Below are 26,370 nucleotides of genomic sequence, written 5' to 3'. Positions count from 1 at the left end.
AAAGGCAATCCCTGTCCCAACAAGTTTCTTGACCTAGATAAAAACTGGATGCAAAGTAGAGGTAAACAGAAGGCAGTGATGACACTATTCAGTGTCTTTCAAGGAACATGCTGAATGAAAGACATTGATGAATGTTACCAGGAAAAATAAGACCAAGTAGTGATGATGCAGATAAAAATCACACATCACTATATTTAAGCCTGGCTTTCCATATTCCCTATGAGATTAGTTTACAAACAGCTACCTGTTCATGCCACAACATAAGCAGTTGCCTTTACCACATAAGTGGTTTGTTAGGTTATTTTTGATAGTTCACAACACAATGTATTCCTATTGTACAGCTATAAAACACCATTTTTTTCAAAACCCAGAATCCTCATATGCCCTGAAAAAAATCCCCAAAGTTTGGTGTTTGTTTCTACTTTTGTTTTGGCTTCATCTAAGAGTATAGAAGGTAAACAGCTGTCAAAATACTTTTTGTTTAATATCTTGGAGTTTCCGAAACAACCTCATCTATAACTATTTAAGACACAAACATGAGCAACGGTTTGTGTAGACTTCCATCACTTTAGGTTGCTTTAGGATGTTTAATATGGCTCACATCCAGGAAGCAAGAAGTCTGCAGTGAAACTGAATAGTCCTACTGTCTCAGAAGAAGGAAGTTTGATTTACTCTAGGTATTTCTTTAAGGGTAGCCAAAACAGCTGTTTACACCTGTTCAGTAACATATCTAGTAGTATTACCAGATATCTCACCTCTCAACAGTTTCCAATGTAGATTATGGTCCTAATTTTTAAACAGCAACTCCAGAAACAAAATCTTTACAGTCTCCAATACAGCTTCTTCCAAATTCATTACATATACTTTTTTTAAAGTGGAACATTTTTCTGCTCCAATTTATACTGCTGTAACTGTCTAAACTTCATGGACTTCGAGAAAGTCTCTTAGATATATACAAAGATCGTCAAGCACAACTTAATTTCAGCTACCGTACCTCAATATTACTGGAGAAAACTTTCCTTGCTTTTAAGCCATAATTTCCCTGAGGAGCTCAATCAAAATTTGACACAGCTCTTCCTTCCTGAATTAAAAAACCAAGCAGTGAGAAGGTTCATCAGCTCAAAAGTAGAACAAATACTAATCACAGTTAACCTTACTACTTTCATGATCATCATCTTTGTTTTGCAGGTAATTTAAATTGTTCATCCAAATTTTCTTACTGCATAAGGTTCAATCCCTAGTCAGAAAGAACAGCATGTGGGCTATCTTGCTTTTAATTACTTTGTAATGTTTTTAATGTTTCAAGACAAGTTTCAAAGAAGGAAGAATCTCGCTCTGAATATTGCTGGTTTACTTTAAATCTCAACAAATTGTCTTTTCTCTCTATATGGAACAGGCTCTGCAGATGGGTTCAGCAAGGAGAGCCTGTTTCTAAATCACCACTCTGTTCATAAGAAAATTCAAAGCAAATTGTCCTAAAATCATGCACTTATCACCTATATTTTCTCTTTTGTGCTCAATATTTAAGACAAATAAATTAAGTATATCGACAGTCTTTGTCACACAGACTAAACTTGCAAACCTGCAGTGCCTACATACTAATTAGCCTTAATGCTCTGAAGAGAAATACTAACTGTAAGCCCACACATCACTGCTCCCTATACTGAGTGAAAAAAAAGTGGTGAATTAATAACTGCAGAAAAATTACATCATTACAGTCTGATGATTACAGTAGTGCCATTAAATTCAGGACACTTATACAGAGGGACTCATACATCTTCTCACATCACATCTACCTTCTCAATAACACTCAACAAAGCTGCTATGGCCCTCTGAAATTTATGACTTACAAAATGCTCACAAAGGGCAGCTCTGCTAATAAAACCATTTCTTTTTAGTGGGTGATGGAATTCTGTACTGTAAAATGGAGGTACTATTCCAGGTACTCTTTGACTCTATGTCAACAATCCAAAGGTACCTTCCTCAGACATGTAGGTTAGCAGCCATAGAAAATGAGATTGCAAATGGAAATTAAGTATCATGTGGGAACAAACACTCTGGGATGCCATAGCTACACTGGAAATCCCACCTTTTGAACCTAGGAGAAATTAACTTTCTCTCAGGATTACACTATCTGATAACTCAGTGGGCAAGCAACAAGGCTTTTACTAACACACCACAAGAAGTGACAATGCACACATGCAGTCTTCAGAGTAGTTTTTTCTTTTTTTTTTAAACTATTACCCAAAATGTAGGAGACATCCCCTAACAACAACAGCAAGTGGAGGCAGGGAAGTAGGAATAATAAAACTGACTTCCTCTCAGAGGAGCTTCCCTTCATCATTGATGTCACAAAATTTATCTACTGTAAACAGCCAATATTTCCCTCTACAAGGCTTCTCCCCACCACCCCCCTTCAAGAGCTATGTAACTTCAACAGAACTGGCCACCTTGGATGAAGCTTTTCATGCTTGAAACGGGCCTCCTTGCTGAGTTGTTTTAGATTTCAGCAAAAACATTACCCCAGGCTTTTTTGAGAAAGAACACCCTTTTTTTTTCCTTTGCTGGTGTTGAAAAATTTTGGTGACCTTTCCCCTGATAAGACAAGTACCCCCAGGCTGACTAGCAGGGACATTAACCATACCCTTATATCTCAAGGCGGAGCAGTAACAGACAGGAGCATAATGGAAACTTTGTTTCTGAGAGTATGCCTTTTGCTGTCTGTCCAAATCTCCACATATTTGATCACTTTGGGAGGGACGTTGGGTGCAGGGAGAAGGGAAAGAAACTTCTCAAATTCACATGTTCCCAAATATGAACTTTTAGCAATAGTCCTTTGCATGTTTCAACTTGGGCTTCACAAGGTCTTAACCCACAATTTCCATTTTCAGATGCTGCAAGTCACATCAGGTTCAGATGGGCTCCTCTGATGCAAGAGTAGGGAAGAGACTGTTCCTGTGTCTCTGTGATCCTCTGCAAAGCTTACTCAACTTGGAGATGCGTGCTCGTGCTGTACAGTTCCAGGGCAGTGGAGACACAAAGGAGTCTTACAGAATGACAGGAAGGAAGAAACGGGAACAAGGCTTGATGGACACCAAAGATGAAGACTGAATGTTAGAAGAACTTAACAGGGAAGAAAAATTAGGAACGGTGATGAAAACATTGTCAGAAGAGTGAATAAAAAGCTGAGGCATAGAGGGAGAACTACAACAGATCTGACAAAAAGTTATTTAAGAGAGTGTCTTCAGACCTGCCAAGAGAGACCTTGAGTCAGCATACACTATGAACATAGGAAAGAGAAAGACTAAAAAGTGATAAATCACATGAGGATATGTGACAATATGGACTTCCAGGGAATGAGGATAGGATTAACTGGGAGAAGACAAGACAGGCAGGGAGACTGTAGGCAGAAGAGGGTGCAGAGGAAAATGGGACTTTTTAAGTAAAAAGTCTTGAATGAGGAATCTTAAGTATAAAAAAAAGAGGGGCAAAGGATCTGGACAAGAGATGAGATAAACTTTCACTAATCCACTGGGGATGGTTTAATAACTGTTATGTTTGGAGTGAAAGCGTAGAAGTACTCAGTCACATAATGTAAGTCTCCCAGATTTCAGATGGAGTTCAAGATCTGTTTGCATCAAGTATCTGTGAAGTACATGGACAACGCGTGCTTCACTCCTTTCTATATACTGTATAGATATCAATAACTTTTACTGGCATTATTTTACTGATAGGACTTCTTGTGTCAAATGGCTGAGGCTCATGCATCAGATTTAGATGCTCTCAACAGGCCACTATCACTATGAGAGTGTTTTTAAACTAACATGACTGATGCTTGTATTGTAACAGTGCATTTGCATTATTCCTTCATTTCACAAAGATAAAACAGAAATGTGGATGTCTTTTTCTAGAGTTACAAGCATGTTTACAAATCATGGATGTGTGTTTCTGGCTCCTATGAACTGCAAGAGTAAAACCACATTTTTATTGTAAACTCAGGGACAGCATTTTACTCAGGGAAAAAAAAGTTGCTTCAGTAAGTTACTCTAAGAGAAGTTTATGCCTATTCTAAGTAAATTACTACTAGAAAAAATAAGATTGGGTCCTGAAAATGAGGTCTGCAGGTTCTGCCCTGGCCAGTATGACACCTGTCAGCATGACACAAGCAGGAAGCTAAGGTATCTGATTTCTCATCTCAAACTTGTCCAAAACATGCTTCAAGCTGAACTAATTCAAAATGTAATTATACTTAACAGATTACCTGATAAAACATACCAAACAATGGAAAAGTTCACTCTGTCTTTGTTACAATGCTTGTCTGTGCAAGAATCACAGCAGCATGCCTCCAAATGATCATTGATTCAACTGTCCTTTCAGGTCATAAACAGAAAAAATGGCTGTACTGACTAGAAAAGCAGTTGCTTTTAAAGCACTTCCTAGGGCAAAGGGAGCCAAATAGTGACTATATGGCCTCCTCCTACTCATCTTAAGCCTATGAAATACCCTTATCAGCAATTTAAAAGTAGGCTGGAGAAACTCAGCAAGTCTACAGTATCAGTTAAAGATCATATAAGCCATGTCCTATGAAGTTGATTTCTGACTAGCCTTTTGGCAAAGACCACTCAGATACTGAAAAAGAAATAGAAGTGATGTCTTTTTAGTTTATTTGTTTACTTATTAATGATCTAACAGCATTAGGTCAATGAAGGCATCAAAAATGGTGAAAATTCCATTTTTCCCCATTCAGTCCATAGTTTTATGTCAAGCATGGTAACTTCACATGTTCTAAAGATAACACAGGCTGAAAGGACATGGCCCAAAATGCCATGCCTGGCTAACTCTTAATGAGCTGACTTTGCATAAGATGAATAGTACCAGGATCCTACATGCAGTTTCACACCACTCATGTTAATAGGCTATTTGTGTACAGCTGTGTATGCTCTTTACATTTGTGTAGAAGTAATCTTATACACAGATTCCAGAAACTGATTCCAGGCACATAAAAGACAAGGAGGTAATCAAGAATAATCAGCTTGGATTCACCAAGGGGAAGCTGACCACCCTGATAACCTTCTATGATAAAATGACTGGCTTGGTAGAGGAGGAGAGAACAGTGAATGTTGTCTGCCTTGACTTCAGAAAGTCTTTTGACAGTGTCTCCCATGAGATTTTCACAGACAAGCTGATGAAGTATAAGTTGGATAAGTAGACAATGAGGTTGACTGAAACTGGCTGAGGGGACAGGTCCTGAGGGTGGTGATTGAACACACAAAACCTCATTGGAGGCCAATAATGAGTGACGTGCCCCAGGGGTTAACACTAGTTTCAGTCTTCTTTTAAAATGGCCATTAATGATCTGGATGATGGGAAAGAGTGTGGATCAATTCAAAAGAAAAGAAACAAATGAAACAACAACAACAAAAAAATCCATCAACCACTGCCACAAATAAAATTTCCCCAACTCCCTAAAATTCTAAAACCAACCAAACAAAATCCCCTGAAAACTTAACTGTGCAGCACAAGCAAACATGCTTTGCTTCACAGCAGAAATTTACAGTGTACTCCTAGAGCTGAGTTTTGACATGCTCTCAGTTCTAGGAGTTTCAGAATGCTGGAAATAACAATAAAAACATGTTCCTTTTAAGTATGTTTCCAATGTCTACAGAGAAGGTAGCATCAGCAATTCCCCACTATAAGGGAACAAAAAGCAATAGACAAGATCTGTAGTGACAATTCGCAGCTGGGTGTAGAGAGTAACTGAAATAGTATCTATGCATTTCTCTTTTTCTGTTCTTATGCTATCTTTGTACCTGGTTTGCATAGCTTCTCTTCCTCCCTCCCTACTCCTGCCAAAAAAAAACCCACTTAAACCAGAAATAAAACCCGTCTTACTATTTTTAGTCTACGTAGATAAGCTGCTGTATTGCAGTCAGCTGCAAAACTCACTAGAGAGCTCCAGCTCCAACCAATTTCATACTCCCTTCAGCTTTCCACTTCCTGGATTTTCTCTCATTTCCTCATATTGTTTTCCCTCTAATGATTTTCTCTCTTCATTTACCACTGGTTCATTTGCTTATCCTTTCCTCCATCAGCTCCCGCCTTCATGTGTCTCTTCAGTTCCCACACACTTCTTGAGCAGTAGTTGTCCTTTGACCCTTCCTCTGCACCCCTTACTTACCATTCTCATCCCATTTCCTAACCAGCTGTTTATCTGGAAAATAAGACAAACCAAGCTGCTTCCCTTCATCTTAATTTGGCTCAGCATCAGTCAGATGGCTGCCAAACTAAATAACCTCAAGTCATAAAGGCCTAGATAATCAAATCCTGTAAGGCTATGACACTTTTCCAGATGTCTGTGGAGTCCTCTCATCCTTCTCAAAACCATCATCCTTGGTTAGGTAAATCACTGCAGTATCGCTAAGTCACATGGGGAGAAAAGAATCCCAAGAAACATAAAATGGGCTTCTCTGTAATGTGCTTCCAGTCACACCTTCTGCCCCTAAGACCAAGCACAGCCTGAGGTAGCTGGTTCCCCACTGCCCTTGCCATTTAGGAAGGAGCTCCTTTGATGCCCTCTAATCCTTAATATCTACCTAAGAAAAACCCCAATGTCAACCACTCCGTCTCTCAAATATGCTATCTAGTGCCACAGGAAGCTTTTGAGATTCACTGTTTATTAGATGCTGTAGGAAATACGCTTGGGTATTTCACAGGTAAGTTCCTTCAGTTCTTTCATAACTTCAAGAGCATTTGCTACATTTACTCTACTGTAATGATACTTAAAGTATTTCTAGCAAGCATTTTTTGGCTTTCCTACTTGAAAATGGAAAATCTGTTTCAAGATTTCAATGACAGCTACTAGTTTTTCAGATTGTATCATTTACTGCATAGGAGAATGAGTGAGAACTAAGGTTTCCAAAACCACAGAGGTCATGCCTAGTGAGCAGTGACTATGCATAGCAGCTATCTGCTTCTGCAGTATATGATACTGCCTTAAACACTCCAAAATGAAATATAGGTAAATTGAACATAGAGAAACAGCAGCAGCTACAGAATAAAGTTTTGCAGAAAAAAGACCTTTTTTGTGAGAATTCTGGAGGGATGGGAGTGTTTAATCATGACATGCATTTGTATTATCAAAGCCTTAGCCTTTTTTCCTGCTCATTGCTTGGAGGATCGAGCAGGTTGGAACTGTGGTTGGGGACTGCTTCCATGTGACTGATATTTCCTTTTGCAGATGACCTCATACAGCTAGTTAAATTTATCTGTTCTACAAACAGCATATTAAATGTGCACCTCCCAAGAAACTGTTATTTGTGGGTAGTGATACGCACATAGGTTAAGTATATAGACTAAAAACACTAGCTAAGGGGTTTCATTGTCATCTTCAATGACAAAACAGAACATGACTCTGATGGCATAGTTACAACAATATGGAGTAAGCAGAACAATCCACAGAAGAACTCATCCATATTTTCCCCTGTATATAGAAAGGGGAAATGAAAAATGCTGTTCATTTGGGAACTGTACAAAAACTTAACTGCTCATAATAAACACTATACACCCACTTATTGGCACCACCCATTCAGAATTAGTATTAAAGTAAACATAATTGCTTCATGTAACAGCCAAACAATACGGTTTTCCAGCAAATACACACACCACACTCAATACTACAGGCCAAGGGCATGAAGTGAACAGACTGCAGCTGTGAGCTGCCTGAAAGGGAGAGACAAGAAGGCAGGAAAGAACTTGCAGGACAAGGATTTGGTGAGGTGGAAAGAGTCAACAAGTGAGACCCTTCAGATAAAGCACGTGAAGGGGCAAGTAAGCTGTCTCCTGTTTGCTTCTCACTATACGTTCTAAGAAACAGAGCATTGTACATTTTTTTTGTAAATAAGCATTACTGAAAACAGTTTGCCACTCTTTCACTACTGCTGCCAAATGTAGAATGGGTTTTTTTCCCCTGTTATCTCTTCATGAACACAAAATAAAAGCTTAGATTTATCTAATCAAGTAAAAACTAGAAAGTTGTAAGAACAACCATGTAACACTAATTGATAACAACCAGCAAATTCCAATTCCATTGTCAGATCCATCTGTCCTACTGTGAAATCAAACAATGTAAAAAAAAAATATATCATTATGGAATAGTTAACAAGACTCCTACCTTCACAATGCTTTTTAGATCTTGCACATACATCCTCTCTGTCTCCAGAATCTCTTGGACAACTCTGTCCACGTAGAGGAGCTTTGGACTGGTGGGCTCTGTGACCAGGGACATTGAACAGTTTTTACTTGCTCCTTTTGGTTCTGCTTTCCTTGGCATGCTCAGCCTTTTTTCAAGATTTTCCTCAGGTTCCTCTTGCTCCACAGAGGACCCTTTGCATGGCTTGTTGTTGGAAAATCGCCTAGCCGGGACGAGTTCTAGCTTGATGGCACCTGTTTCTTTATCCTGGTTGAACAAGCCCAAGTGGCTATTTGAAACCAAAGTCATTCTGCTTCCAAAGGAGCAGTGGCTGTCCCTGGAGGAAGAGGAGGAGGAAGTGGAGCTAAAGCTGACAGGACGGTCACTGTCTGACAGGTCCATGGTCTTTTTTTCACAGTAGCGAAAAGCTCTGCTCTCCTTGTGCAAATCTTCCCCTTTCGTCTTGGAGTCAATCGCCTCTGTCACAGCTGGTAAAACATCAAGAGCTAAGTGGAAGTCATCTAAAAAAATAAACAGAAGAAGTGGGTTTACTGTTGCTGCTCTACACAAAAGTTGAAAGCAGACACTTTTAAAGCTTTTTGCATACAAAACTGCTGTAACTATTTTAACTAAAAGACACCAAAAATGTGATTTGGAGGTCACTGTGGATCTAATGCCATTTAGGTGGTGAGGATTTCCCACTGGAAGCTACAAAACAAATTTACTTCCTGCTCATATCTATGTCTCTGACATGTCCTTCTCACAGCAGTGTCTGGGCTTGGTAATAATGCATTCACTGTCCAGGCTCAGCTCAGGAGAGAAATAAAGACTCAAAAATTTTCCCTGAAGTTAAAATCTAACGACAACAACAATAATAACAGTAATAATAATGATAAAATCTGTCAGAGCAGTCTCTGCTATCTCCAAGGTGAGCATTGACCCTAGTTTGAAGGCTTTGCAAAACTGAAGAATCACATGGTGATACCAGACAGTATCTTTCGGTTAAATACTGTAATGCCAACAGTCAAACAAAAACTAAAAGCAGTTATCTATTGTCAGCTTTGTGGCTTGTACAAAAACACTAAAACTGGAATGATTTCCCAATGAAAATAATGTAGCTTCTGAAAAAAAGAAAAAAGAGCTCCCGCAGGAAAAAGTGCTGCCAAATAATTCAGTTCTCTACTGGGAAAAGAAGTCATGCTAAAACTGTTCAGCTCAAGACAGAATATTACCCCCTGCTGAACTGACCCAAAGCTGTTTTTCAAATCAGTGCAACAACAAAATAAGACGTCCGTCTTCCTGTCGGCATTTCAATTCTACTTTCTTTTTGTCGCCAAAACACCCTGCAGGACACTGTCCACAATGTACTTTCTGCCCAAGTTGTATGCGATTCACCATGAGAATCTGCAAAAGCAGACACAGGTAAATTCCATACTTACAGGTTTGTTTATTAAGAACTGACCATCCAAAATATCTTGCCTCAAAGAACTTCAGAAAAAAACAGGGAAACTTGTGACAATTTAGGAAGAAAAGCAATATTGAAGCTACCCACACAGTGGAAGCTGAGTCCTTATTTTACTCCAGAGACAATCTCATTTTTCAGAAATCATACCAGCAATTACAGCTCTAGCCAGCAGTTTCAGTAAAGAAACCATAAAGTCAGTAAGCTGCAAAATAAACCCGCCCAACCTTTAAGGTGGCCCTTCCTAAACTGAAAGAGACTTGCTATGTAACTACAAGCAGAAACTTCCCAGACACTACTCCTGCTGCAGGGAGCAGGGAGGGAGTGCAGCGAATTTCATTCAAAGCAAGAAAGCCATTCTCTCATTTTTTCAAAATCAAACACTATTCATTTTAAAACAAAACAAAAAAGCAAATAAACCAAATTAAAAAAATAATCCCAGACAAGAAGGTTTGATTTATTTGGCCTATCTTAAATTCATAAGATTTTCCTTTTACATGAGTAATTAATACGGCTGTTTCAGTGATGATGGTATTAACTTTCTGTTGAAGAAAAATATTACCCTCAAGCTAATACATGGAATTAACACTGAGAAAAATTTGCTCATTACATGGGTCAGAAATTGGCTATTAAATTAAAAACCTAATTTGGCACCTCAGGACCCTGGTTTCACCTTGAAGTCTGAAAATCTATAGCTTTTCTTTGAGCCAGATTCTTTTGGTTTTGCAGCATACATGAACATTTTCTTACTTTCTTGACTAAACCACATCAAGTACCAACTCCAAAATATAATATAAAGCAATACACTAGGAAAACATTTAAAGTTGAAGAATGCAGTAAAGTTCTCAGTTCTAAACCAGTATAGACAGAGATGTTTGTCTTCCTATTGCTTGTGATAAGAAAGTATGCATTTTTGATAAGGAAGAATGTATTTTTGTTATCAGCTTTGGATCTTTTTTTCACATTCATTTAGAAAGTACAATGTTGCTGTGCAGATGCATATCCCTTTGAAAAATGCACAGGATAAACAAGATAACAGGGATACCCTTCGACTAACTTACTCCAAGATATTTTACTAAAATTACATGACAAAGAAACACCTGGTTAGCCACATTTGGAGGGGGCAGGAAATAAAGGGTTCCTGTGACATTCCATTACTCCACACTCTTTTCTTCCTGTTTCACTGATATGCGGTCTGACTCTCTGATAACCTGAAGGCATCGATATGTAATATTTGCTTCACAAACATTGTCAGGCTCATTAATATGAAAAAACAAACCATAGTTCAGGTCAATGAAATCTGAGTCAGAATAAATGGCAAAATAGTTTTTCATAAGGCATACTTGTAGCCGGAAGGACTGGGAGATCTTAACATGTCTTAACAAAACAAAGAAAGTGCCTTATTTTCTCATTTAATGACAATATCATTCCTTTAAAAAAAAAAAAAAAAAAAACAAAAAAACCAAAAAACCCAAAAAACCCCACAAACCAACAGGGATCAGTTGTAATAATTTTAATGGGGTTGCTCTTTAATACTTGTATTCCCACTGACCTTGGCGAACTCCAGACACACGCTAGGGATGGGTCACTAATTGCATGCAACACAGTTGACTCTAGTTCCTCCATTTCTCACGAAGATGACTATTCCTGTATGCTTCTACATCAATTACACCAAACAAATGATTTGCTACTTGAAAAATCTTGGTCTCTTTTGTCCTTAAAGCCTCATCCTGATTTTTAGCCTCAAAAGTTACGTTTTACTCATTCTTGCTCCTTTCTCAGCCAGGTGAAAATTGGTCTTTCAGTTTCAATGTAGAGAGTTTTTGCTAAAATTTTGCTCATTACATCTCCAACTAGCAAAACATATTTCTTGGGGTCCACACAGTAGGCACCAAAGCCCAGTGCTTCTGCAGAGTGGCAGCTCAGCACCCATGCAGCTGATGAACTCAGCATCAAGGCAGGACGCACGAAACCAGTGACTTTGGCAAGGCACAAAACCAGAAAGCTGCCTCCTTTCCTCAGCTGCTGAGTCCTGTCCAAACACTTTGCACTCTGCCCGTGGAAGCTAGGGCTTGAGGACAAGCCCTGGCTCTGCCCAGCCCTCAATTTCTGTCTCAGCTACAGGTAGCTGTGACAAACTTGTAGCCCTTCCCAATAACACGGGAGCTGTAAATCTTCCAAGGCTTCGCAGGTTTATCTTCAGAAACTCCTCTGAAATGACACAGCATTACCCTTGCTGCTGAAATCAGGAACAAGTATTTCAGGTGATTTCTGTTGTCAGAAGCCCACCAGAAAAGGCAGCAGCTGAACTCAGTTCATAGTCACAGCCACGTGCCCATCCTCTTTTCTCTTGTCAGAGTCTGCGATTGGCTTTTCAGTACAGCTCTAGTACAGTTTTGCTCCGCATTTTACCACAAAGTAACAACTTTTGTGACAGTACCTATTCCCCGGGGAAAAATTCACATGTGAATCAATGAGAGCGAGAAGAAAGGTTGAAACAGCCTCCCCGTAGACTGCTCTTTATGTATGACCTCGTGCCTTTGCAAAACCTGTAACCTCCTAAAATTTTTAGATACAAACTTACTATAAAAAGCAAGTTCACTTCTCCCATATCTGGCAGGACTGATTTACAAGTCCCCTTCCCCCTAGTCACCAATTTAAGCAGCAGCAATCACAGAGAGGTGCATTCACCAAAAACTCAGGCTGCAAACAGCTTGTGTAATTGTCACTATCCCCAGACCCTCGCAGAAACACACTCTCTGAGCAAGTCTTGTATGCCCTGACCCACATCTGCCCAGTTCACTGCTTTTTTTTGTTAGGACTTCTTTTGTTTACAGAATCTTCTAAATGATGAACCAAAATAATATCAAGAACTTTTGTGAGTTGTGAATGATGGTATTTAAACTTGGTCTGGGGAGGAAAAAGAAAAAAATCAATTTGCATAGTTTAATTAAGGAATAACAGTAATTACTTGTTAGTTCAGCTCTGAAAGAAGGATAATTACTACTTGTCCCTACTCACAAGGAAGCATGCTCACTGAACAAGGTCATTTCTTGTTTGTGTCTTTGCATGAATTCAGTTAGCCTCTCCTCCTGCCCCCTGAGACGCGGGTGCGCACACACACACACACACACACACACACACACACACACACGTGGATGGCACAACCTCATCATGCTCCTCAGCAAGAACAACAACATGTCCCTATTCTGCAGCAGTGTAAGGGCAAGAAACACCCACGTTTCACCCAAACAGGCAACGGTAGTATTAGTTACAACACTGAAGATACATGCAAAGCAACTGTCTTATGGTTTTGGTGTGTAGTCATAAACAAGTTCTCATAAAAAATATGTATACTACTTCTATCACTTTAACAAATACCTCCTTCCTGTAACTATATCATAGTAATGATAAATGCTTTTCCATTATCTCTACAGCTTTGGCTATTCTAGAACACTAGCATACAATGAGAGATAAAGCCAATTTAATATTTAAATACAAAGATTGTCAATCCTTATCTAAATCTAAATAAATATATTTATTCCTCAAAGATGTTTACTGCACATGACATTTTAAAACATACTTAATGACTAAAAACTCACAAGCCAATTTATATTCATAATTAGTACTGTTGTTGTCTTTCTCCTGGCACAAAAAAAGAGGACCTCAGTTGTTATCTACAAAGTCAACATTACTAGAAATTACAGGCTTCACATCCTCTGGAAGTCTAACTGCATAAAAACGGTGAGACTACAAGAATTCTTTCCTGTGTTTTCCTTGAGATATTTTCACATTTCAAATGAAACATTTATACTGCAGGTATAATTAATATACTGCAGGCAATTAAGACTGTTCAGAACAATTTCTATGTTCAGTAACAAGAACTATGTTCAAGTATAGCCGAGGAATAGAGAAAGATAAATGTTATACAGCTGCCTGAGAAAGTTTAAAAACATGTGCACTGCAATAATTCCCAACATGATCTTAAACACATTCTTGATATCCTCTGCTCTGAATATAGCCCGAGTGAAGGTCAGTTGATATTTAATTACTAAATTCTGCATATGAACATACAAAATTTCTAAAACTAAACATCCCCTGTGAACAAAATCCCATTAAAGAGCTACAATATTTGCAGGATTAGATCTTTAGATACTACGAATTCACTCTGTCACAAACAATACCCTGCCAAGTCCTTCAACTGAACTTTGAGCAACAGAAATCCTATTAACTATAAATCTTATGACAAGTAAAAAAAGTTACCAACTAATGTGCCTCTGTGAAATTGCTGCCACCACCACTCCTCCCCACCCCCAACCCCACCCCCAATATCTGAAGCAGAATAGCCTCTGTCACAACCAAGCACACCAACGTCCAACAGCCTTATTGCAAGGGCAAATCCTCTGCGACAGTGTCTCACCACTAAGGAATGTTGCTAGCTCCTTACACCCAGGATGAACAAATCCTGTCTATTTTTCCAGTCCTCTCTGAACAATCCACGACCTACCTGTGCAGCAGAGGAGAGGCGCAGGCTCTGCCTTCAGCTGTTCAAGAATTACCTCATTGGACACTCAGGTAAAATGAGAAGCTCTTACTAGTCTGTGCAGCTCCTTTGCCAGAAATATTGCATGAGTCAGCTTTTATCTATCAAAACCCTAAACACAAAGGCTTTACAGAAACCTGATTCACAACTTTCTCACTGCCTTTTTCCCAGCACACTGATAGTCTTCAGCATCACTAAGAGCCTTAAATGAAACATGACATCATGCAATTCAAGGACAGGACAATGGGTATCACTGTGGGTAACTTAAAAATGTACACTTCGCTGAGCAACACCCACTAACTTCCATTTTTCAAGATACAACACTGTGAAAACACCAAATAGAGCCTCCACTTCCACAGCACTTATTACACTTTGCTCCTTCATTTGCAGACAGTCTCACTGAGCATTTAAAGCACATAAATCACCTGCCCGTCTTGTGAAATTTCTGTGTATATGTCAGAAACTCCCACAAACTTGTGACGCTATAAGATGATCCTTGACAATAGGACCATTCTGGATCCTATTCTGCCTTAATATAAACAGGAACAGGCTTTTGCAGGGTACTTGCAAGGCCTCAGTGTTTTTGCTTTAAAGAAAAGGAAAGACTTTGGGAAGAAAATGTGAAAAGTGAACCATTAAGTACTCTATGCTAAGTCATAATGAAGCAAACTAGAAAAAAAAGAGAGTTTTGAGGGGAAGGGACGGTGAGAGGATAAACAGGAATAACCATGAAGAAACAGACAACAGGAGAAAAATGCATATAGATTGGTGCTAACTGGTGGAAAATTGAAGACTCTCTTGACCTGCATAGAGACTGATGGCATATCTATCTTGGATCTGGAAGGCAGAAAAAGTCAAAAAGAGTTCGCAGCTGCTGGCATCACTTTTCAGGTGTACTCTCACAGCTGTGTGCTCAAATCTAGCCCCCAAAGAAGTACTCTACCTTTAAAATCATACTTCAAATTCACTCACTCTCTCATTGTATGTTACATGGCCTCAACTTCATTCTGAGAACGGTCGTTGAACAGCGCCTTTCAGCAGGAAACTGGAGGTAGAAAAAGGAAGCAAAGATAGCCTTGAGACCATTCGCAATGCTGTGAAACACTTTGATCTGAATGTTGAGGCTGTCAGGGTGAAAGTCTCTTTTGCTCAGGCTAAAAGATCAGGTGTTTACAATCTGTTGCCATGCTGCCACATTTCTCTCTCACATCCATTCTACTGTAATTTTTGAGTGTTTTAAAAATACATATTTACATTAAAAAATATACATACTCATGCACATTTTTTGCAGGATATGTGCAATATTTCAGACAGAGCCACCGTGAACCTGTGAGTCCTGGAGACACTCAGGATAGTTAACACTGGTCCCAACATACTCAGTGCATACACAGAGCAGCACCTAGGTACTCCATCAAATAATATGAATGTGGCAAATTTACCATACAGCCTATGGAGCATTTCTGAGGGAGCTTTTAAGTAACTTCTGGGCAGACCTATAGAGCCACAGGGAATCACTTGCTCACTTTTGCCAAGTCCTATCATATAAAATTTACCAGCAGCTTTGCCATTGAGCAATAATAAACCTCCTGAACCTTGAATCCCAGTGACTGACTCGGAGGCAGGCAGTGACAGAGAACCTCCCACGTCTGCTTCAGTAAGCTAAGTATAGCAGGGGCTGCAGCAGTGCTGCCTGGGCTTCAGCTGCTGGTCTGAACTGGCACAGTGAGCTTTTACATGACCATTACTGTGGCATAGGGGAAGTGGAGAACAGAGCTGAAGTCCTCACTCTGCTCTGCTGTGCTCTTTCTTTCATCTCTGCACATCCCCATTTGACTTCCCCTATCCTGTATGTCCCCACATATAAGTTAGCAGTAGTTTATCCCACACACAAGGATTTTACCAAGAGCACCCTGCATCACTTTAAACATTCATGTAGCACTGAGACCTGTCAGTGCAGGAGACTAGAAACTCAAAAGCCTTCTGTTTTACTGTCTAATATGCATGGCCAATGAAACAGTACACAAGACATAACACAAAAAATGCCGAGTTTGCATTTTATAGCATTTCATATCCCCTGAGTTTGTCCTTTGTGTTTTTTTTAGGCACTGCATCCCTTTCTCTGCTCCTTCCCATGGTATACACAGTACCATAAAGACCACATTATGAAGAAGATTAAAAGTTGCGAAGGGTGATCTGTATTTTTTCTTGAAAAAAAAGCCTTTTCTAAACTTGAAGAACAACTGAAGTTGATAAAAGTTAAGAATTATCTTATTCTGTAATTATCAATTGGCTATGGATTTACTGAAGAAATAAGTTATCCTCAGCAAATATTTTTTTAAAATCCATAATTCAACAACAGGGCATATTCAGGCCTAAGGACACACTGACATCTTCACTGATACTGCAATGTAATGTATTAATAACTCTCTGCAATGCAGTAGCTATTTAATCTGTATACAGTACTGCAGAGACGCCTAACAAAAGGAACAAACCATCACATGCTGCTGATGTACTGCAACACAAATAGAGCATATGGATCCAATGCTCCATTTATAGGCCTTTTAAAAGGATTGTTTTCCATCTCCTCATGACTTTTGAAGGCTTGCTTCTCCCCTCTGAAAAAGATGTCCCAATTCTATTATAGTCTAAATCAGTGCAAATAAAAATTCAGTGAATACATACATGATATGAATGCATATGGAGGAATAATAACCTAGATAGCAACGCAATCAAAGCTTTTACAGCCTCTTCTTATCCATCCACACTGACATTTAGCGAAGAAGAGTAAACTAAGTGTTCAACATGATACTGATTGAAAGCTTTAGTATTTTTACACTCAAACTTCAGTGCCATGACCTGAATGAAAATCCAAATGGACTCTTCCTTCTGCTCAGCATCATGCAGAATCGGGCCTTGCTGCTGGCACATAACCAGTGTCTTTCTATCCTATACTACATAACAGTGCTTGGACATCAGGTCTGGTTTCTACCTCTTTCTGGACAACCCTATTTCTCTGGGCAAACATCCTGTCATGTCAACCAAATAGTGCTAAGGCAAGTTTTCAACTTCATATAACTCAACTAAAATTACTGCTAAAGTTCACAACATTTGAAAGCAGGACAAGCACACTGGAGGTCTTGGCTAGGCATCCCTAACATAGTACAAGATCCTTGTTGCTTTACCAAGAACATTGGGATGTTTCTGAGATTAAAAAATGCTGTTTCATACCTATCAGTGTACAGTAGGTAAAATAAACTTTAAAGAGGAATGCATAATTTCAGTAGAAGGAAACTAACTTCTTAGTTGCAGTGTAAAGTTTGTGCAACCTCATAGAATGCATCTTCATACAACTCATTTCTTCCAATTTAACAAGAACTTTTAACAAAAAAAAAAAAATCATTCAACTTTTAAAAAAAATCATTTTAACTGTCTGTTGTTCAGTTCTACCACTGAAATTTCCACTGTCTTCTAAACCTTTCCAGATAAAAAAGAGGTATTTTGCAAAAGCCAATCAGAATGCCTGACTTTGAAAGATGCCAAATGGAAGTGAGTTTCAGAAGCTTTAATAATTGATGTTTTTCTTTAAATCCAGCCAGATGATTTCTCCCATTTGCGTTTTAACTGGAGACACTTACTGGAACCTCCTCTGCACCTCAGGAAGTTTAGCAACCAGAATTTTGAAACAGAACTGAAATAGTAACACCAGACTCATACTAACAGATGTTTGCATTTACAATAAAATAAAAAACTTTTTTCTGAGTTTTCTCTCTTGTATATGAATAAAAGATGTGGAAATATGTTTATAGCTTGGAGAGAATCCTTCACTTCTACTCAGGGGGGTTGGACTAGATGATCTTTCAAGGTCCCTTCCAGCCCTTGTGATTCTATGATAGTCTGGCTCCACCAAAGACTGGCTCTGGCATTTCAAGTCACCAGTTTTTTCCTTATGCCCATCCTGTTAAAAGGGAACATTAGATTGTATTTTTAAGGTGGCATTATAATAGTAAGCTAATAGCTCTTTCAAAATCCCAGTTCAGTAGGAATGTATTCAATGAGAGTTAAAGGATTCAGGATTTAGTGAATGGCTGCAACAGATTTTTGCAGCATACAATAATCAGTGTTTTGAAATTTCACAGCACTTGAAATGAAAATAAATTAAAAAAACCAAGCAAGTGTTCAAGTTCAAAGGAGCATAACATACCTCAGCTCTTCTCACTACATTGCTTCGTCAGCTAAGCACAGTATTTTACATAAATAAGGTCAAGAAGATGAAAACTGCTAAATGGTGACAAAATCACCAGTCACAACAGAAAATCAAGGTCTCTCATTGCTGCCACATACAAGAGGTCTGTAAAAATGCAATCACTCCAAATCTTCATTTTATTTTCTACAGATGTTCCTATCACATCTCATCTGTTGTTTACCTTGATTTTATTCTTCCCTACCCCTTCCTTCCCGTCTTTGTCATTAAGCTTCAAGGTATCTCTGTGAAAGCCACTCCAATGGAACTATGTTTATGATGAAGTGGCTTCACAAGGCTTTTGGAGTTACTTTAAGGCAATTCTGCAATAAGTGCAATAGTGTACTACTTTTTAGTTGTTATTTCATGAATACAAACCAGTGAGGACAAGAAGACTCCTGTCTCAAACAAGCAATACCTTCTGTGGAGATTTTGTATGCAAGAAGTAAAGCAGGAATTGAGAATATTTACACCGACACTGCACTGATGTTAAAGAGCAGCATAGCCTCTACATCCATGTACAGATGGTGTTAATGCCTGCAACACTTATCAACATATCAGTATTCAAGATTAACAATGTCAAGAGTCACACTTCAGAAGCTATAGGGCAAGAAGCAAACAGATTAGAGGCTTGGACTTGCTTACAGGGAACATTTGGTGCATAATTCATAGTGATTGACTTATTGAATCATAAGCCTTTCTCTGCACTTTGTTCTTATTAGAAAAACACTATGCTTAATTTGAACCAGACAGACAGTCATTTTATTAAAGCTATATATATTGCAAAGCCCCTACGCCTTCTTTACCAACAGCTACAGAGAAATAACTCTATGGACTTTCAAGTACTAAAATTCTCTAACGTTCCTACTCAGAGGTATTTAAATTGAGTTTTATACACGCATAATGCCCTACAATCAGTGAAATGGATCATTAGATTTATTATGCAATCTTTAACCAACCCAGAGGAACAAAAAACAGTGAAAAATGCAAAATAGAGAGGGATAAGAAACCTCATTCATAAAAATGTACCACTACATGTTTTACAGCAAGGAAGACAACATTTAAAACACTCATGAAAAGACATCAGACAACAACTCTCTGCTACCATTCTTCTCCTTTCCTGACTTTCACAGTCAGTACCATATTACTTCTTTTGCAGCCTTCAAACTTTTGCATTGGTCAGTTTTCAAACTGCTTGTTAACTGTAATAAACAATATCTAAATGCTCTATGAGGCCCAAACAACTGCCAATATTCAGTAAACAACCCAGATGAGTTTTCTTAGTGTTTAGACCAGAGATAGAGAAAACAGAAACTTAGACTCCTATTTAAACCCTGTTAGTACAGCTAAAGGAGTAACTATTCTCAGATTTCTGCTTCACATTGTATCTTTCTTCCAGATAAGGACATTCAATACCACCATTTTTCTTGTTGTTTGGGTTTTCCACTTGCTTGTTTTCTTTGAGAAAGAAGTAGCAAATCCTTCCTTATTTAAATATTAGAGCTGGGATCCAAATCAAAATCTCAAATCCAAAACACACAGTCTGGACTTAGAGAAACTTGTCCACAGAGGCAAATGCTATGGTCTAAAATGCATGAGGGTGGGGGCTGAGGAGGGAACTTGCATTAACTCTGGTGGAACTGCAGGATTTTCCCAATAAGCCGTGTTAGAAAACAATTCCTTTTGTTGGTTTCAGAGAGTTGGTTTTTAGAGAGAACATTAAAGGTTTCCTCATTCCATATACTATACATGTGGAAACTTACAAGATAAATCATTAAATGGTTTAGCAGTTTAGAACCATTTTCATAACTTATGCATAGTCTAAGTTTATTCTTTAAAAACTTCACACAATAAAATATTTTCTTCTAAACCCTGTAATCAAATTAAGAACCTTAAGCTGTAAATCCTCAGCGAATTATCTTCTGTTATGCCCATGCTTTTCCTTAATTTTAAGTGTTGTCTTCTAACTTCCCTCAGGCAAAGCTTTCCCATAACAGTCAACCATGAAACTCATCAAACAAAGAGATTAGAGGCAAAAATCCTTCCCCTTTACACAGGTAGACTGCCAAGCTGTAAAATCCCTGCAGGGGACTCACCACCTACAAGCATGAAGCTAGTGCAAAAGAACAGGAGGAATGACTACCTGCCCCTAGGCTTATTCCAGCCCTTACAAGGAGGTGACAAGCTGAAAATCAGTTTCCCTCGGTCTGCCCCAACATCCCAAGAGCTCCAAGACTTTTCAGAGACAAACAATACTGCGCATTCACTATAGAGCTCTGAGGCGCAGAGACACACTGAGGGGCCACTGCATCGGTATTATTCCACCACATTCAGCCTGTTACCACAGCTATTAGCTGGCGTGCTCACTTTTCAAATCCCCATCTCTTTGGAAACCCCAACTACCATTATCTTGTTACAAAGAGACACGGGTTAAATGAAGTTTAGCTTGGCACTTTCCTACTCTTCCCCTTTTGGCATCACCTATAATGTATTACTCATGTAGGCAGAATTTCAGTAAGAAGCATCTCACTTTTACAGTCTTTTAGAAATTCTGTCGCTATTGAAATGTTTTGTTAATAAAAGATTCCGGTAAAATATTTGTAATGTTTATGTCATTTAAATTAGTAATAGAATGTAAACATCATCAGATGTAACTATTTTAAAGCAAGACCTTTGAACTGAATTAGTGTTTTTGAATAATTGCATTACCTTTTTTCAGTGAAACAGAAGGATAATATTCTCCTCCATGCCATCAATTGCTATATGTAGTCATGGATTAAACCAGTTATAAGGATTTCTGCATCAAAAAGCATTTACTTCTCAATACAGCAAGCCATACAAATGGCTATATTCTTCCCTGAGACAAGTAGCATAAGGAGAGTAAAGCAGATTCCTTTAACAATTGATCAGCATCACTTAACAGAGCAACAAAAGATATTATTTTTTTCATTGCAATGATTTTTTAGTGAGCACATGTTCTTTATAATCTACAACTAAAAGACCTGAAACATTTTAAATCTTTAAACTATGCACAGACCTTGCCAATTATAAATTCATTGCAAAATATTTCAAAGATTAGGAAAAATAATCTGGGAGAAACATTCCCTTCTCAATGAAACTCAAAGTTCTTTGAAAACAATGACAAAGGCATATGGCACTGAAGGCCTGAATACAATATAGCAAGAAGAGTCACACTGGCTGTGATCATATTGCTGCCTTTTGCGTGGCAATTGCTATAGCTGACCTCAACTCAGAAAAATGCAACATCAAAACCCAAAAGAGCTTCATGGCTAAACTGTGACATTCACAGATACATTAATGGACAGAAGAAAAGTTGCCAATGGATCACTGTGGGTAAGAAATCTTCTAGGACAAAACTGCCAGAGACAGCGGAGACATAGCTCTGAGGACAAAAGCACCTTCCAACAAGCACAGCTCAGATCCACTGGAATTGTCAAGAAGAGGCTTCAACATCAGTATTGCCTTTTGCCCTTTAAAGTACAACAATACAAAGCCATTTTCTTTGATGAACAGCATTGACACAAATCGCGTTTCTAGAACCAAGATATCTGCCTTACCAGAAGATTGCACAAACTCTAATCCAGTTTAAATCACTACATTTAACATACGTTGATTTTATATGTGTTTTATTTATAACTTATTCATGTCTAGGGGGAATAGGATTTCCTGTGTTCAAAGACTATTCAAGAGAAAATCATGATCTGGATAATTTGTCGTTAATACTTTTGCATCTGCCAATAACTCTGTCTTGGAAGAATACGGCACAGAGAGGAATGTGTGAGGATGAGAGCCTAGGAATGCTAGAATGGAAGTTCTACCCAAGCAATACTCTTAACCAGTACACCACTGCCAATTTACAGGATTTTAAGTAGTGGCCTATCCATTTTCTTAGGGAGTCACATGCTAACATTGACATACAGAGACAGACATCATAGGGATTCGTCAGATTTCTCACTGGAAGGTTCATGGAAGATGTTTTGTTATCAAGTTCCATATACTTTTTAAAGGATAGTTCAAACTCCAAGTCCCACTATATTAGCACGGTTTCTTGCATTCAGAGGTGGCAAGAAGCATATTTAAGATAAAAGACCTGATAATCACCATTAGCAAACAGGAGAACAATTATGGAGTATGGACTGAGTGTGTTAACACTGGAGCCCACCATTTTCCCCTTTTATTGACATTCCTTTCTCATATGTTTGCTTTTCTCTTTTCAAACTAACACAGCTACTTTAGGAACGTATCATTGATATTGATGGTTCTCCTTTGAGCCTGTAATATTACTGTGCACATAGTGATGTAGCTAGGAATCCCTAGTTAGCACTCCCACTTGCCCCCTCCATTTATCCCCTTTGTTACAGATATGAATGAGCATGGGAAGTGACAGATTATATTGTTAGTTTAAATAAAGGTAATTCACAAGGCAACTCCACATTCTCATTCTCATCTGTTTTAAGGGAAAGAAAAACCCACCTAAAACCAAAAACAAGCCCACAAAAAACCCACAAAAGAAATCATCAGACTGGCCAAAGCAGGACAGAGGGGATGTTAATGTTATATGTTGGGGTTTTCAGACTTCTGAAGTGCTTATCATGGACTTTTCCTATATGAATTTTAAGGAAATATTTCTTTGGTTTAAAATCAGATATCAGAATAGCCATCCTACTAATAAAAAAAAGAAAATCATACTTCTCATTACTAACTAGGTATCAGTAGCCCAAGAGAATAATTTTTCACCCACCATTTTTCTTTGTTACTGGGATGTACCATATCAGTCACACCTTAAGCCATCTAAAAGGTTCAGTTGATACCACATTATTATTTAAATCTAAAGCTTTAAAATGAAACAGATAATTTCTGAAAAAGGAGCTGTATTCTAAACTGCCATAAAAGTTGAATGGCTTTGGCATATTTTCTTCATGCATGTAAGTCCTTGGCCATTAATGTGAAGGATTTATCCTTTTCCATCTATAGCACAAGTTAGTTGATGCAAGAGAGTATAAAGCCTTACACTGCAGCTCTTATCCTGGGGTATGTCTCTTGAGTTTGGTTAGATGAAAAAACCCACAGTGAAGAAAACCAATTATTAGTTGTGCTTCTCCAAATTATCTGTTTCCACAACTTACATGTGCTGTTGACTGGAAAACTTGACACTGATTGATAGCAGCCATATAACTCATGAGAAATTCCCACTTGGAATTTAGTACAATTTTAAGAAATCAGAATAAAGCATCACAGTGAAGGCAGAGACTGTATATAATGAAATTTCTGGTGACTTTGACATTCCTCTCTCACACAGTTCTGTCCCAGCAAGGTCATTAGGCCCTGATTTTCAGAATAGCTGTTTACTGAGGGTTTCCAGATTTGATATCCCATGTCAATGCTAAGCAATCAGGGCTTCAGGCAGGAAGAAGCTGAAGACATAGGGTAACTTTAAAAAACAGGCTCTGGAGCTAGACATTTAGCTTATGAAAACAACCGTAACTCATCAACTTTAACAGTCAACAAAATAAATGTAAATGACTGTTCGGTGCAGAACATCTGCGATAGGCCTTCATTTACCACATTAGAAACCCCACTAGGGAGAAGCCTAAAAAGACGCCATGATCCACCTCACTACTGCAAAAGAAAGCTCAACTACATGAGATTAGCTTCTTGCCTTACACCGCTGGCACAAGTCTGTCTACTCAACACATCAAATGAATTTAGGTAGATGGTCATTATCAACCTTCTGATTCAAGTGGTTGCCCTGTCACCACAGCCAAAGGGTGACACTGCAGCTTTAGCCAGCACTCCAGAGCTAAGGCATGGCCAGCTCTCCTCCAGCCCAGCTACTTGGTCCTGCTGGCAACAGAGGCCTCAGATATTGAGTCCATAAAGTCAGGAACAGGATTATGCCCAATGGGATGGCTTTGCTGCGGGAGATAGCTTTACACTAAACTTAGGAACAGATAAGCATCTATCTCACACATGTTTATATGACATGGAATCACTGAGATGTCCTCTGGCATTGCAATGTACTTATAAGTAGAGAGAAAAAGAAAATCTTGCAAGTTTGTGCATATATTTGAATACTCACGTACTTATGCATGTATTAACACTACCTTCTGTTGCCAGATGATACAACTTACTTTGAGGGAGAACAGAAAGGGATCTGTTGCACACCACACAAAACTCCCCTTTTACTGGCAAATATGGAAAAGGTTAAGTAGTTTGCTATAATGTTATCCTTTCCGAGTGTGATAAAAGTAGAATTGGTGTTAAGTTGCTGCAGTCTAAAGGTTTGATGGATATATCACTCTGAGTCAGAAGGCAGATAAACTGCTTTTTTTCTTCACCACCTATATGCACCAGTGACTTGGGACTCTCCTGAGCCTGGGGTCAGAGGCGGCATGTCATTCAGAAAACACTTAGCATGCAGATTCTGTAAAACAATTCCTCTCTGAATGCTTTAAACTCCTGCATTTCCTTCCTTATTACAGTGGTACGGGTGTCTTAGGGTCTTCACACAGAGGTCGATGGTCATGACTTTTCAGACCTGCCTCATTTGCTGCCACAAACAGAAGGAAAAGATAGTCTCAACTTTGCTGAGTCTGCTTTTATAGTGAAGAGTCAGCAATTTAACCATATTGCAATCAATCTTACAGTTACATTTCTAGTATACATACATAAAATTTCTTTTCAAAATCACCTTTTATTACAGTACATCAAACTTCAACAGGCAACCACATGAAGGAAGAGTTTCTCTTTTGAGTTTTTTTGTGTGTATAAATATCTTTTATGTAAGCATACTAGCCCCTCATTGCATGAGGCTCAGTTTACACTCTGATCATAACAAAAGATGTTTCCTTCTGTAATTGTTATTCTATACTTCAGTCCTCCATCAAAAACAGTCAAGCTTGTAAAAACAGATATGTCAAAAGGTTAAGGAATGAACAAATAGATTTTGTCCAGCTGCAGAAAAGTAGCTGACAAACTCAACCCTCTGGATCGCAGGAGAGAGGTATTACTAAATCAAATGCCTGGTATTGACTTAAAGTGGAAATAAAGGACTGGATAAAATTCATCTAACAAAAAAAGTAAGCAACTGAAAAAAAACTGGAATGATCTTCCTCTAAGTAGGAAGAAAAGCACCTTAACAGATATATGGTTTAGTACACACATTATATAGTATATATATTATAGCAAAATCCATTACAATAAATAATGAGTTTAAGTAGGCATTACTGAAGTAGTAAATAGAGTGCATTTGGAACAATCATGTATCAGATTGCAGGTTGTTCAGCAGGGATTGCAAACACTTTATGAACTTGACATACTGCTATTATAGAAGTTGTGTCAAAGTTGTAATGGTCCTGAATATTTGATACTTTGCTTTTAATATTTGCCTTTTATGAAGGATGCAAAATTATCTGTATTTTTTCCTCTGCTTGCATCCTTTAAACCCAAACAAGACTTACAAGGTAAGTCACTTTCTTTGGCAGGGTGGGGAAAGAGATTTCCTAAAGCCTTTCTTTTCTCCACTTTCCTCCCCACCCTCCAGTAAACAAAATTAAAGGTTATCAAGTATTCAGTGCACTGAAAAGTCCCAAGTTATAAAAATAAATGAATTAGAAAAGCTGTTCAAGATTACAATAACTGGCCATGTGCTCTCTAGACCATTCTCACAACCCAGACAAGGTCACAGAAATACACTAGGTATCCGGACATTGCTAGAAAATATGATATAAGCATTATGAAAAAAACCCTTCATATACAGGCAAAACATACCTCTCCAAACATTTGCTCTTGTCATTCAAAAGATTAATCCCTGAAGGAAACAATCATATAACGTCTTTATGATCTGGTATTTTTCTCTCTCTACTCCAAAAGCATTGGAAAAATCTCTTTGAAAAATAGAAATTATTTCGTAAAAT

General features: G+C 38.4%; 1 protein-coding gene across 3 annotated transcripts in view; it reads right to left on the bottom strand.

Moving 5' to 3' along the window:
* The window catches only part of PLEKHG1 (pleckstrin homology and RhoGEF domain containing G1), a 134,658-nt gene that overhangs the window by 39,996 nt on the left and 68,292 nt on the right, over window positions 1-26,370 (bottom strand). For all 3 annotated transcript variants that reach the window (XM_061988981.1, XM_061988979.1, XM_061988980.1), the window contains exon 4: window positions 8,171-8,709. In XM_061988981.1, coding sequence (XP_061844965.1) covers window positions 8,171-8,709 — 539 coding nt within the window. The remainder of the gene's footprint in view (window positions 1-8,170; window positions 8,710-26,370) is intronic.

This window comes from Colius striatus, chromosome 2, assembly GCF_028858725.1.
Source record: "Colius striatus isolate bColStr4 chromosome 2, bColStr4.1.hap1, whole genome shotgun sequence".
Classification (NCBI taxonomy): domain Eukaryota; kingdom Metazoa; phylum Chordata; class Aves; order Coliiformes; family Coliidae; genus Colius; species Colius striatus.
This window is presented reverse-complemented; position numbering and strand designations above follow the sequence as displayed.